The following is a 15,499-nucleotide window of genomic DNA, read 5'->3' on the forward strand; positions in this document are numbered from 1 at the left end:
AACAACGATACTCTTGACATTACGAGAGGGCAGCTTCTCACAGCTTCGGAGCCTTGCAGAACCTTGTTCTCCCATTTCATTTTATGGCATTTCACCACCAAATTCTACTGCTCGGGTTTTATGGCTAAATATATTGGCGAGTAATTTTAATCAACTCCCACATTCTCCCCGCCGAGGATATATTCTTGGCATGGCTTCTTTGCCTTTCGAAGCTAAATGTGTTTTCACCGGACTGCCCAAACAAGAGGCAGATATCATGGCATCCCACAGGAGAACAGGACTTGTTCCTGTGCAGCGGGCCTACCCGAAACAACTGAACACGTGCTCCTTCATTGCAAAGATTTGGCAGTCTATCGGTTGCTTTTTCTCGAGGCCATCTTGAAGAAATTTTCAGTGAGATCAGACAAGGAAATAGTTTCACACCTGCTTAGTGACCATCATCCCCACACTACTGAATCAGTTGCCAGGTTTTTAACAAAGGCACTTGGATCAAGAGTGAAACCTTTGTGTAAATTTTAGTCAATTGGTTTTAACATAATCTGTATTTTACCACTCTTTATATGCCATTAAAGGTTTTGTATTTGTATTTGATTTGAATGTTTTTATTCGGGGGGGGGGGCGGGGAGGAATCTTCGAGGCAATAATTAGATGAGGTATGGAGAATCACAGCAGGAAGCTGTGCAGCATTGAAGCACTGATTCATCAGCTAACTAAAAAAAAGGGGCGGGACACACGTAATGGTGGCCATGAATAATTTGAAGGGGGTGACTGAGGATATATATCATGGTAAAAAGGGGCTCTGAAAATGTTTTCCAAACATTTTATGTGATTTGTGCAGAAAGGGCTAGTAAGGGAAACAATGCGAGGGAAAGTCAATAGAAGCCTAGATCAGTGGTGGCGAACCTATGGCCCGGGTGCCAGAGGTGGCACTCAGAGCCCTCTCTGTGGGCATGCACAAACAGAGTCGCCCCCACCCCCACCCCCACACATCTAGGCTGGCCTGGGCCGCTGGGCTTGATTATTAGCATTAAACCTAAGACCTAGTTTTGGGGAAGCAGTGTAGGTAACCCTGTTAAGCGCTGTTAAACCCCACTGATTTTCATTTCGAAGAACTAAAGCACAATCCTTTACCTGGGAGTAAGCTCAGTTGCTGGCAATGGGGCTTGCTTCTGAGTAAACCCTCCTAGGGTTGTAATTCACCCATTGGAAGAGTTGCACGGTTGCTTCAAAGCAAAGCCACTGACTACCACCAAGCTTACTCCCGAGTAACACATGCCTCAGAGCCAACCATTTTTTCTAAACTAAAACCTCAGTATTCAGGTTAAATTGTCGTGTTGGCACTTTGTGATAAATAAGTGGATTTTGGGTTGCAATTTGGGCACTCGGTCTCGTAAAGGTTCGCCATCACTGGCCTAGATCCCTTTCTTCTTTCTGTTCTTGCAGATAAGTGTATTTAAAAAGTCATTATAAGTCCACCATGGAAAGTTGGCACACTATTTGGGATAGAGGGTATTGGTCTAGGACTGGTGAGACTCATGTTTCAGGTGCTCACCTAGCCATGAAATTTAGCAGGAGTCCCCTGACCGTCACTCACTCAGGATTATTATGAGAATAACACAGATGAGGGAAGAACAATTTGAGGTAACACACTAAATTTCTTGGAGAAAGGGCAGAATAAAAATGGATATGTTTACAAAAACAAAGGGCGCACATTAGCATTCTTAAAAAGTATTTCTAGAGCATCAATCTTTATTTCGACCCTGGACGAACAGCAGCTGTCTCGTTTTGAGTCTAGGGTTGAAAACACGTTGGGCCTGTGAGAAGATGTACGAGAACGATAGATCCTTCTAGTAACTGGATAAAGATAAAACAAGTAGCAAAGCAAATTGTGAAGCAAATCAGCTACTTCTTGTGCAGCATTACCAGTTATTTTTGCTTTTGACACACCACACTCAATATGGCTAGAATCTGTTAAGAAATACAGGAATGAGAGGAGCATTTGAAATAGTGTTTTTTGACCATATTAGTGCAGAACCCCACTAATAGAGTCTGGTGGCAGTTCTGCTTGAACCTGCTTATGTTGTCTAATCTTTGACCATGAAGAGAAAATTGCTCCTTATGAAAAACTGCCCACAGAATCTATTACAGGCAGTAACCTACAAGACTCTTGCAATCACAGATCTGAAAAAATAATCACCCTCTTGCCGTGACAATGTCTATCTTACCTTCTTTCTCAGCCCGAAACACAAATATCCTCTGTGCTGTAACAAGTTCAAACTTGATGTCCCCGTGGACTCTGATTGCAGACACAGCAGACAGGAGGATTATTCCTTTAGAGTACACTTCCTGCATCAAACACAATGGAAAGAGTTTGTGAAGGCACAAGTCGCTCTTGAAAAATATCTGTTTATCGGTGCAATCCTAAATCATACCCTTCTCAATCAATGGGCTAGAACACCGTAATGAGGCTGGCGCCATAGAGGGCAAATAATTGTGTTACTGGCGACAAATATACACCCCTATTGGATATAAATATTCATGTCAGTTTTTTAAAAGTGCCACTGAAAACTATTTCCAGAAAGACAGCCCAGTGCAAGGGGGGTGGGGGTAGTTGAGTGGTGGCCACGAAAAGAAGAGGCAATCAGTAGTGTGGGTGCCAGTGGAGGAAGGAGAAACTGCTTTCTCCCCCGGGAATGTCCATAGTGAAAGATGACTTATGCCACCTTCTTTGGTGGCATAAGTCTGCATCGCTGAAGGAAAGTGTTCCCGGGCCGAAAGTCCTTTGGTAGCCAACTAAATCAGCTCCACCCCAGGAAACATCCCCAGAACCCAGGTGTGGGACTTTGCAGTGGTGGCCAGCTGCAACAAGGATCAGCTTCCAGATTTGAGAACTGCAGCAGCCACCTGCCAAGGTAAGTTCCTTGGCGCTGGTATTTCTGCCACTTTGCATGCTACCTGTGCTGCACTTCCCTTTGGATTGCACAGTAAATGTAACAGGAAGTTTGTTAGATTACCTATGTGTGACCCTCCTTTAAAAAAAAAAAAAGCCCTCCAGCACCTAGGAAACATAGTGCAAAAATCCCTTCTCACGTTTCTACAAAATGGTAAAACGTGAATGTTTAACCTTCTTCTTTGTCAGACAAGGGCACACGCCCTACCAAAACTTTTGGCCATTCGAAACTTTCTTGGAAATTTTTGACATTCCCAAATCATAGAAGCGATAGCCAGAAATACTAGAGGCAATTAAAGCAAAGGAAACCAACGCGATCTTTTCATTGCATCGGAAGAAATGAAAAGCCTTTTTTTTTTTACAATTTTCTCAGCATTTGAAACGTTGGTTAAATCTCTGCTTTTGTTTTTTTTGTTGTTGTTTTTTAAAAAAAGCTCATTTCCAGCACTTATGGATGTGAAGATGTGCTCGAGCACCGTGTGGACTTTTATTATTCTTGATTCCATTTATAGACTGCCTTTTTTACGAAGGCTCAAGGTGGATTACTGGAATACAAAACAAAAAGCCCACTCAATCAGAGAGCAAATAGAAAACGAAGCAGCACGAGGATTACAGGCTAGGAAAACAATGCCAATAACTAACTATTCAGGGCAAGACATACTAGTGGAGAAAGGGGGTTACAAAAATAGAGGACATCATAGCAAACAGAGAAGTGGTATGTATAATAAACACTGCAAAGGACTATAATATAGAAGCGACCTCCTTACTGAATGGTTCCATTATATTATGGTTTTAATCCCTTCATCGTTCCAGAAGCTTGAAATGCCGCTTATTAGAAAACGGTTGGGATAGGGCTTCATCTTTATGGCTCCTACCACTGCTAGCAAAACTACTTCAGACAGCAGGTGGAGGATTCCATGATTTTGAACACAGTGTGTGTGTGGGGGGGGGGGGGGAATGTTCAGAGGTTCCAAGCCAAACCATCCTCCTATGATGGAAAAAGAAACTGTCTCTAAATGAAGCTGTTTCCCCACAGAGCTGCCAATTCTAAGTTGGGAAATAGCTGAGGATTTGGGAGGTAGGTTTGGGAAGGGTGGGAATTGGGGAGGGGAGGGACAACTAAAAGCCAGGTCCTTTTAGTTAACTCCCCCCCCCCCGACCCATCTGCCCAAGGTAGGGCTGTGGAGGCCACAATGATGCAGGAGAGTCCAGGGGGGCACAATTTCAGTCCTTGCTCCAGGTGTCATTTTAGGTAGCCTCTGGTTCTGCTTCAGGACTTGTGGGTATTCCTGCTTCAGATTCCATAGCAAGAACTGTGGATGGTCCCTATGCCCTTTTCCACTCGTTCTGTCTGTTCAAAACGGCTACTGTATGGTATCAATTTATCATAAAAGTCTTGTTGAGGATCACTGGAACAATGGCAGCCCCCAACCCAAAGAGAAGACATGACGTTGGACTCCCTAAATCAAACCTCACCAAACCTGGGTGATATCATCAGGAGAGTCTCCCGAAACATCTCTGAAATTTTGGTGCCGCTAGCCTAAAAACTGCACCCTCTGCAGGCCAAAAACGGAAAAACACTGAAAATACAAAAAAATCACACAAACGAACCTGCAATTTTTGCACCCCCCCACAAGGGGGCACCCTGGGAAACTGCCCATTTTGCCCAATGGGCAGTGCCTCTGCACTGGTCCACACAAAATGGATGCCTCTCAGAGAAGATTAGGGATTCATCTTGCATGTCAAGCCAGGGTTGGGGGTGGTTGGCAACTGTGCTTTTCTCATGGCCCAAGATTTCATCAGCACCCCAGGCCAACCACTACTTGTTCTAATTTGCAACCATCTCAGCAATTAATCAGTATTCCAGAGAATAGTGCAGGAATTCTCTTGCATCCTGACACCCACCAAGCCTCCTTATCATTGGAACCCCAGAAAAGCAATCAATTCTTTCTCTCTGCCTCTCTCTGGAGCAGCAGTGGCATAGTGGTTAAGAGCAAGTGTACTCTAATCTGGAGGAGCCAAGTTTGATTCCCCGCTCTGCCACCTGTGCTGTGGAGGCAGATTAGCCTGTACAACACACGCCAGCTGGGTGACCTTGGGATAGTCACAGTTCTTCTGAGCTCTCTCAGCCCCGCCTACCTCACACGGTGTTTATTGTGAGGGGGGGAAGGGAAAGGAGTTTGTAAGCCCCTTTGAGTCTCCTTGCAGGAGAGAAAGCAAAGGCTGTCTATTTAGGGCAGTGGTGGCGAACCTATGGCACAGGTGCCAGAGGCGGCACTCAGAGCCCTCTCTGTGGCCAAGCGCAAACAGAGTGCCCCCCCCCCCCCACATCTAGTCTAGGCTGGCCTGGGCCGCTGGGCTCGATTATTAGCATTAAACCTAAGACTTAGTTTTGAGGAAGCAGTGTAGGTAATCCTGTTAAGCGCTGTTAAACACCACTGATTTTCACGGGAAGAATTAAAGTGCAATCCTTTACCTGGGAGTAAGCTCGGTTACTGGCAATGGGGCTTGCTTCTGAGTAAACCCTCCTAGGATCATGATTCACCCATTGGAAGAGTTACACGGTTGCTTCAAAGCAAACCAACTACCACCAAGCTTACTCCTGAGTAACGCGCGCCACGGAGCCAACCGTTTTTTCTAAACTAAAACCTCAGTATTCAGGTTAAATTGCCGTGTTGGCACTTTGCGATAAATAAGTGGGTTTCGGGTTGCAGTTTGGGCACTCGGTCTCGAAAAGGTTCGCCATCACTGATTTAGGGTAACAACAGGGTTATTTTGAGAGGATAAAAAGGAGAGGAGAACCGTCTAAGCTGCTTTAGGACCAAAGGCAGGATAGATAGTAAATGAAGTCAAATCAGTCAGTAAATAAGCTTGTCCCCTCTCCTACTGCAAAATCCAACAGAAGACGCTATGCTAAAAAAAACTGCCAGCAGAAATGCAATAAATTGTATTGTAATAATTTTTTAAAAAAAAATTAACTGTGTTTCCTTGAAATGAATCCTTTTCAGAGTTGCCCCTTTAGCAGCCTATTGTATCGACTCACTGTGCATTATGTGTTTTCAATCCTGGTGAGAAAGGCAAACTATAATGTAAATAAATAAACTCAGCATTTCATACCATGAAAAAAGCAAGGTTGTACAGATGTACATACGCAAAAAATGTGCGCTTAATAGCCTTCCGTGGAAAAGCGGCTGTTGTGTGAATCAGCATTCCTGCAGATTCCACCGCATTGAACAAGCTAGATTTGAAAAGTCCTCAGCGTCTTTCGTTCCAAAAATTATGTCCTGGTGTCTACAGACATCTACTGGGCAGATCTTGTACTGCAGAAGCATTACCGCCATGAAAAAATCTAGCAAGTGTTTCATTTTATTCTCTGCTTTGGCGTGCCGCTCCATCTTCCCAGTCGTGAGCATCCACAACTGTTTTCTTCAACCCAAGATCAAATGAATTACATTTTTTTAAAAAATCCTTTTTCGGTGCCCCTTCAGTGCCTCACGAAGAAAATTTAAAGGGCGTGATTTCGCTTTGCGCACCCAAATAGTTGAGAACAGTCTCGCTCGGAAGAAAAAGACGAAATCTGACAACATTCAGACAGCCTGGCTTGCAAGCGGTAACAAGGACAGTTTTCACAAACTCCTTAACAGGGGAGAGATAAGGCCGGCTCTTCTGTTGCGAGGCTGCTGGGAGTCCCTGAATTGCTCATGATGTGAAGTTAAATCAAGGTGACTGAAGCAGTTACCACTGTGTAGGTTAGGTCCCGGGTCAGTGCACCTGATTGGCAGGCGGGATGTCCTCAGTGCAATCCCTGGCATCTCCAGTTAAAAGGATCAGGCTGGAGATGTTGTAAAAAACCTTTGAGACCCTGGACAGAAGCTGCCCGTCAGCACAGACAGAAGATGCATGTATCCAAGCCATCCATTTGCTACATAGGTGCTCTGATCCCGCTCCCGACAGGATTTTAATGGAGGACTTATTTTGGAGGTTTTGTTTTCCCTTATGCTGTACGATAATCAGATTCCCAAAAGGTGTCCTGCAGCAAACCAGGTGATCCTGAAAGAAGCCTAGGTGCTTTGATGCATGTCGGGTTGACATGCACGACCTTCTTCCCACAGAGGGGAAATGATATCACCCAAACAAAGGGACGGAGAGCACACCGGAACTCGATGCTGCAAACTGAAGGACACCCACAAAGGGCCAGGGCTATCCAGAGTGCTAGTGTGGCGTAGTGGTTAAGAGCAAGTGGACTCTGATCTGGAGAACTGGGTTTGATTCCCCACTCCTCCACATGAGCGGTGGAGTCTTATCCGGTGAACAGGACTTGTTTTCTGCTCCTGTACACAAAGCCCGCTGGGTGCCTTTGGGCTAGTCTCAGTTCGTTCAGAACTCTCTCAGCCCCACCTACCTCACAAGGGAAAGGAAGGGAGCTTGTAAGTTGCCTTGAGACTCCTTTCAGGAGAGAAAGGTGGGGTATAAAGCCAAACTTCCTCCTCTTCTTCTTCTACAAGACAGCCTGTATGGCGTAATGGTTAGAATGTTGGACTAGGACAGTGATGGCTAACCTTTTCGAGACCGAGTGCCCAAATTGCAACCCAAAACCCACTTATTTATTGCAAAGTGCCAATACGGCAATTTAGCCTGAATACTGAGGTTTTAGTTTAGAAAAAACGGTTGGCGCCAAGGTGTGCATTACTCAGGAGTAAGCTTGGTGAAGCAACCATGCAACGCTTCGAATGGGTGAATCACGACCCTAGGAGGGTTTACTCAGAAGCAAACCACATTGCCAGCAACCGAGCTTACTCCCAGGTAAAGGATTGTGCCCAGGCCAGCCTAGATGTGTGTGTGTGGGGGGGTGATTTTCTGCCCCGCCCACATGATGAACTCTGGGCGCGCGTGCCTACAGAGAGGGCTCTGAGTGCCACCTCTGGCACCCATGCCATAGGTTCGCTACCACTGGACTAGGAGCTAGGAGACCCCAGTTCAAATCCCCACTCTGCCATATTAGATCGCTGGGTGACCTTGTGCCAGTCACAATTTCTGTGTAACACAGGAGGCCTCAACTTTTTTTGAGTCTGTAGGCACCTTTGGAATTCTAACCCTTTTGTACCTAAATCCTTTCTCTTACCAAAAATAAAAACTTAAAAACCCTCTTTCCCTCTTACCTCTGCTCAGATTTCTTTCCCTCTAGCTCAGCCATTCTCAACCAGGGTACCGTGATACCCTGTGGTGCCGTGAGCATGTCCCAGGGGTACCGCAGCAACACTACCGCCCCCCCTCATTTTTGTGGTGTCTCCCACCGGCACCAGCAAGGTCATGGAGCTGGCCCATGGGGCAGGGCCTGCCACAAGGTCAGCAGCCACCACCACCCCCAGTGCTTCCCTTCACCCTAGGAGGGGAAGGTGGGGGGTGTGGCAAGCAGGGGCAATGGGAGGGGAAGGTGGAGGGTGGTGGCAGGGGTACCGTGAGATATGAAGAGTGAGGTCAAGGGTACCCTGACCTCAAAAAGGTTGGGAAACACTGCTCTAGCTTATTCAACTCAGCCTCTCCTCTCTTCCCACCTTTGCCTTTGTTCTTTTCCTGGGGGAGGGGGGCAAAATGTAAAGAAAGAATGCAATGACAGACCTGCTGAATTCCCAGCAACCAGCAGCATCCCTGGGCCAGCAAACATTAGGAGGGGGCAAAGAGGAGCCAGCGACAGCTAAACCGCTGACCGAGCAAAAGCTCAGGCAGAAACTTACAGCCCAACTTTGCCTCATTTTCTTGTTTGTTTCATAGGTGGGCATGGACAGACATCGTGGTAAAGGTGGGCTCTGAAATCGTTCTTGAAATGTTTTAAGAAACTTGTGCGGAAAAGGCAAAAGACAGCATATAAATGAAATAAAAATAAAGGAAGTTTTTAATTGGGCGGGCTGGGGGGAGGGATCATGTCTCAGACATTAAAAAGTTGTTTTTTAAAAAAAAAAACCCAATATCATATTCTTTTGGTTGCTGGAAAACAATATTGCCTAAGACTAGGAATTCCCTGATTGAAGTCACATTTCAGCCACCCATGTATGAGTTGGCTTTAACCTAGCATTTATGTATTCATCTCACTATTTGTGGTAAAGGGATAATCAAAAGGCACTATATGAAAGTGTTATCATTTTTCAACCAGACAGCTGCAACATTGTACTTATAGTCCCACTGTACTCCGGTGGACCTTATAGTAGATTTTATACAGAGTTTTCTTCTCCTGATTATGCTGGGCCAGTTTTGCTTTGAGTTTATGAATCTCTGCCCCACTATCAAAAAGATTCTAATACAAAGTGGGTTCTGTTCACAAAGGCCAAGAAGGGGAAACAATGAATTTAATTGGGGATTTTCTTCAGAGGAAATGCCTGGTATAAGCCCATGCTTGCGAAGAATTTGGAGTGGGCGTAAAAACGAACTTCCGTAGAATCCTTTTGTGAAAAAATGGCAAGGTTCTAGCAGTCCTCATGACTCCAAAGGTGTATTTTGAAAGTGTGGAGAAAGTCAGGGGGGCTGAGTCACTTCCTGGAGAAAAGGGATTTCACTATCTTCATTCATGGCTTTGTAACCTCAATTGCTGAAGTCCACTCAACATGAGGCAGCCCTGAAAGATGACTCAGCAGCTACATCGGAAGCATAACAAAGCAGCTCACCCTATTACTAACTCTAAGTAGGCAAAAGTGTCTTTCAGCTCATCTTGTGGCAAACTTACTGGCTACCCGTTAACTGATACTTACTGGCTACCCGTTAACATGGCTACCAATCTTGATCCTCTTTGATCTGAGATTGCAAATGCCTTAACAGACCGGGTGCTTGGGAGCAACAGCAGCAGAAGGCCATTGCTTTCACATCCTGCATGTGAGCTCCCAATGGCACCTGGTGGGCCACTGCGAGTAGCAGAGAGCTGGACTAGATGGACTCTGGTCTGATCCAGCTGGCTTGTTCTTATGTTCTTATGTTCTTATGATAGGGGCAATTCAAAGTGAGGAGGGGACTTGCCTATCTAGGGGACATATGTAATGGAGTAATCGCTTCATCTAACTCAGCGCGGTCTATTTCTCCAGAGATTTCTCTAGCCTTTCCCAATCCCGTTATTTAAGATCCTTTGATCGGGACACTGGGGTCTTCTGGGTAGCACCCTTTCCAGAAGACACAAACCAACTGGAGTAAGTTCAGCGGACAGCTACAAAGATGGCGAGGAGTCTGGAAAACAAATCCTATGAAAAAAGTCTGAAGGAAACAAATTGAGAGGAACGGTGAACACACTAGAAGACAGATACAGAATTCAATGAGATCTAAACACAAAGAAAAAGTGCAGATGTAAACAAGAAGCAATTCAGCAATTCAACATCTGGCTAATAAAAAGTAAGGAATATGCATACTGGATGGGGGATACACCTCTGGGTAGAAGTACTGTTCACACACACACACTGTTCTCAAACAGGGGACTAGAACTCATACATCACACATCAGAGAGCAACCCTCTACACAGATACCCTCTTCATCTCTTCCAACAGTAAGTCATATTTGTAACCTAGTGTAGCAGCTGGACACAACACGTTTTTGACCAAGGAGGTATTTTAGTGCTACTGTTTGACAGCTATTTTTATTACAGTCTGTGCTTTCCGCAACGGCATTCGAAAAAGACATCACACACTGCCTCAAGCCAAGATATAAATATTTTAAATTTTAAATAAATGAACAAACTTTTCATATAAGGGGACTGCCATCTGCTAGAGCTTTGCCGCATGTTACGGGAACCACTTCAACATTCAATGAGAATAAGGTGGAAATGTACGCGATTGCCTGCGGAACGTCTGGAGAGCCAGCGGGCTCCGGTGACACTGTTGTGCAGCTATTGTTAAACAGATGCCAACAACCACAACAAACCCCTCACCTTCTCATTGTTGTAATAAGAAATGTTGTCGCCATCAAACTTGACCCACCGCTTCTGAAACATGTGTTTTCTGCATGCAAACAAAGAACACCAAAGGTTAAAGACAACAAGAAATCTTCAGATGTTATTTACTTCTGACTCCAATTTATTTTTATTTGTTTAGACTTTTATACCCCCACTTTTCTGCCTATGGGGACTCCAAAGCAGCTTACATGATTCTCCTCGCCTTTATTTTACCCACACAGCAACCAGCCAATGAGGTATTTGAATCTGTGGCTCATTCCGCACATGCAGAATAATGCACTTTCAAACTGCTTTCAGTGCTCTTTGAAGCTGTGCAGAATGGCAAAATCCACTTGCAAACAGTTGTGAAAATGGTTTGAAAACGCATTATTTTGCATGTGCGGAAGGGACCGCTGTGTCTGGCCCAAGGTCATCCAGCAAGCTAACCATGGAAGAGCATGGATTTGAACCGGAGTCTTCCAGATCCTAGTCAAAGAGTCTAGCCGCTAACCAGCATGAGTTCTGTTCTGTGCAACGTAACTCATATAATCAAACCAGCCATTAGCAAGTTTCCACCTGTGAGAGGGGCTATGGCTCATTGGAAAGAAGGTCCCACATTCACCCTCCAACCTTTCCAGTAAAAGGAGCTTTGTTTTCAACCCCGCTATTCTTACACCGAGATCTTAAACAACAAAACCATAAAACTTAAATAAGACCCGTACGTTTAAAAACCCTCCCTTGGACTCCTCTCTTCAGCCCTAAGAAATGAGCAACAAAACAAGTATGATGAGGGTCGGAGTCCTCTAAGAGGAACCGAACCTTTTGTTCTAAAATTTTCAAGAAGACGTGGACCATTCATTAAAACATGGTACAATCCGTTGGAGCCTCAGTTGGGACACAGAAGGGCATTGCAAAAGGATATGGACCAAGGCAGTGGTGGGATCCAAAAATTTTAGTAACAGGCTCCCATGGTGGTGGGATTCAAACTGTGGCGTAGCACCAATGGGAGCTGGGCGGGGCATGGCCAGGCATTCCGGGGGCGGGGCATTCCTGGGCAGGGCTGTGGCAAGGACGCAGCTGCTGCGCCGGTCCTTGGGCGGGAAACGAATGCACGCAGGCGCAGGCTGCCATGCACGCCAGTGCACCTCCTGCTAGACTGCTTCAAGTTCTGCGCGCTACTGCTGAGAGGAGGGGCGTAACTAAGGCAAAAATCACGTGGCAAAATCACCAATTAGTAACCCCCTCTCGGCACACACAAATAATTAGTAACCTACTCTCGAGAACCTGTGAGAACCTGCTGGATCCCACCTCTGGACCAAGGAGTCCATTGACTGAAGGGGGCAGGGATCCTCAGCAGACAGCCGAACAAAAGCATTGAAAAGGGGAAATTAAATGCATAAAGATTCTACATAACTTTAAACTAACCAGAGAATCCAAATAGGAAGAAAGATTACTCTTAGATAGAAGACCCAGGGCAAGTAGAGAACATATCCTCTGAGAATTGAAATGAGCAGAACTCTTACCTCTAGCACAGATCAATTCAGCCACATGTTTTGACCACAGTAAAAGGATCTGGGGGTGGGGAATACCAAGGCTAGACAACCCCTGAAACGACTATTTTACCCAGCCTCATGGCCAACAAGCCCATAACATTCTAGCAGTGCTCTACAACTAAGAACATGACTGAAGACAAGAAGCATGGATCCTTTCCGCACAGGCAGGAAATACAACATTTCCTCCCAGGAGTTCCACAACATCTTTAGCCCAAAACATTTTATTTTCAACTGAAAACTTTTTAAATGCATGCTGGATGCTAGCAATTTATTATCTTTTAAACATTCTTTAGTTAATCGGATTGCCTTGTTTCTCGAAGTTGGGGCTCACAGAAGTTAGGTGGAACTATTTTTGACATCTAAGGGGGCAAGCATAGCACTTGCCTCTATCCCACCTAAGATCACAGTGTTGCCAGCATATGCAAACGAAACTATGTCAGACCGTCAGGTACCAGAATAATAGTCAAATTGAAAGATTTATAACAGATGGCATTTTTAAAAATTTCAGTTAACTACTTGGTACATTACCAAGTAGAACATTACCAAATAGAACAATTGCAGTTCAGATCCTCTGAAGATGACAGCCACAGATGCAGGCGAAACATCAGGAGAGAATGCTGCTAGAACACGGCCATACAGCCCGAAAACCACACAGCACCCAAGTGATTCTGGCCGTGAAAGCCTTCGACAATAAATTGCAGTTCATTTTTGGACTAGTTAATAGTATCTGGATGTGCATTCCTGTTCTCTTCTTGAGATCTTGGAGAACTGATGTTAGTTGGAATAACAGACAGTATTGAACTAGATGAGGCAAAGGCCTCATTCCTATGGCCAAAGGTCTGATTCCTATGGCCAAAGGTCTCATTCCTATGGCCAAAGGTCTCATTCCTATGGTACAAGGTCAATTGCAATGAGCCACTTTACACTTGCCAGAGTTAATGACAACTTACCCCTGAGGTGACAGCTTGTCCAGCCAGCCTTCTTTAACCTTCTTCAGCGTTGATCCATAAAAACAGGCATAGGGACTGATTGAGTCTCTGGCTCTAGGAACTGGGCTACCGCCAGACACGCTGATAATACCACGTTTAATAGAGGAAATGTGCAGAGGAGCAGGGAAGTCCAGATTCCCAGATTTTAATTCTTTGTTGCTGTTTTTGTATGGTTTGTATTTTCCCCTTCTTGTATACCGAGCACATTTTTTGACCATAGAATACTGTGGTTCGCCTACAAATCTGTTTGGCAGTGCATACTTATCCTCGATAGGTGCCAGTTTGCTGTCTGCTGTTTCTTCATTCATTTTCCATGTTTGATTATTAAGAACAGGAGTGCTGGAAGCGGACAAAAGGTAATATTTCATCAATCAGCTGCATCGTTTACCTATCAGGTACTACAGCTTAAACTGCAAATATCTGTCACACATCTAGCCCAAATCCTGCACCTATTTCATAACAGGATAAGGCTGCATAACCTAGTAAGAGTCCCTATTTACAATTTTGTTTTGTGTTAACAAAATATTATTTAATTCGAATTTTGCAAAATCCAGCTGTAGTGCTGCATGATGCCAAAAGATAATACACTAAAATGGCTCTTTAACTTAATGTCTATAAAAAGAAGAGTTGGTTTTTATACACTGCTTTTCTCTACCTGTAAGGAGTCCCTATCCCTCCACACAACAGTCACTTTGTGAGATAGGTGGGTCTGAGAGAGTTTTGAGAGAACTGTGACTAGCCCAGTCACCCCACAGGGTTTACACACAGGAGTTAAGAAAACAAATTAAGTTCACCAGATTAGAGTCAGTCACTGCACCACAATGACTAAGCACACAGTTAAATTCAGACCACAGATATTACAGAAGAAGCCACCACAATTCTTGAGAAACTGCACCTAAGTTGAACTACTATACACAAAAGGATTGCTGTAGTAAGTTCAGTTTCATTTTTTACAGAGAGGAAAACAATCCATTCAGGTCAGTTATCCAACCACAAAACAGTTTTTCACTTTTCCTCGGCAGAGTGTTTTCTGTACTCATTTGTAGAGAAAGTGTCTACTGCCCTCCTCTGTTACCAGACAGAAAGAAAGCTGTGCATCTGTGACAGAATGCAATCATTTTTCATAGCTAATGCAGTGTACTGGCTGATGCTCTGTAAAGTCTTGGCTGTAAACCATGAAGGCCCTGGGTTCAAATTCTTTTTAGCCATAACCTCACTATACTGTGTCTCTGATAAAGATGTTAGTATAGTCAGTTAAAATTCAGTGGTCCAGAAAAAATTGTATGCTTTTGCATTAGAATACAGTCCTGAACAAATATGAGAATTATCAATCATTTTTACGTGTTGCCTTTGTCAAAACCATTACTTCGTGCATTATTGAACACGGTACTTTAACACAAGATTATTTACAGTGTCCTGAATGACTATCACCAATGCTTGCCTTTTGCAAACTGTTAGGCAATCGAAACCAGGTGGAACATTCTACAATAAAGAAGGTGCAGCATGTTGAGTTCGATGGTGGAGGAATATACAACATCTTTTTCTAAGACAGAGTATAGATGGCTTCTGGCAAGCTACTTCCTCTCAACTTCAGTGGCATCATCTGTAAGATGGGGGTAATAATTTTGACCTTACTTGAGGCTGTTGTATGAATAATAGAGATTATCACTCCGGTCCTAAATAGGCCCTCTTCCACACATGCAGAATAATGCACTTTCAATCCACTTTCACAATTGTTTAAAAGTCGATTTTGCTATTCCGCACAGTAAAATCCAGTTTCAAAGTGCATTGAAAGTGGATTGAAAGTGCATTATTCTGCATGTGTGGAAGGGGCCTAGATCTACTCAGAATACTGCTCAAGCCTATTAAACGAGTATTACTGCTGGGAAAGGGTACCATTAAAAGTGTACAAAACACTTGCTGATATGTGAAATAAACTACGCAAATGCTATATAAGGCTTACTATTTTTTAAAAAAATATTAAAAGCAGCAGAACTGGTGGCCTCAATTTTAGCGACAACATAGAATGCAACTACTGAAGTGGTATTTGTTACTTACTAGGAGGAATGTCTTTATTAATTCATTCATTTATTTATCAAGT

The 15,499-nt window shown here is 44.2% G+C and overlaps 1 protein-coding gene across 9 annotated transcripts in view; it reads right to left on the minus strand.

The window, feature by feature from the left end:
* The window catches only part of ARAP2 (ArfGAP with RhoGAP domain, ankyrin repeat and PH domain 2), a 153,761-nt gene that overhangs the window by 99,935 nt on the left and 38,327 nt on the right, over positions 1 to 15,499 (minus strand). For all 9 annotated transcript variants that reach the window (XM_048509908.1, XM_048509911.1, XM_048509910.1 and 6 more), the window contains 3 exons: positions 13,360 to 13,737; positions 10,854 to 10,923; positions 2,226 to 2,346 (listed from right to left, as the gene is read on the minus strand). In XM_048509908.1, coding sequence (XP_048365865.1) covers positions 2,226 to 2,346; positions 10,854 to 10,923; positions 13,360 to 13,737 — 569 coding nt within the window. The remainder of the gene's footprint in view (positions 1 to 2,225; positions 2,347 to 10,853; positions 10,924 to 13,359; positions 13,738 to 15,499) is intronic.

The sequence above is a fragment of the Sphaerodactylus townsendi genome, linkage group LG10 (assembly GCF_021028975.2).
Source record: "Sphaerodactylus townsendi isolate TG3544 linkage group LG10, MPM_Stown_v2.3, whole genome shotgun sequence".
NCBI lineage: Eukaryota > Metazoa > Chordata > Lepidosauria > Squamata > Sphaerodactylidae > Sphaerodactylus > Sphaerodactylus townsendi.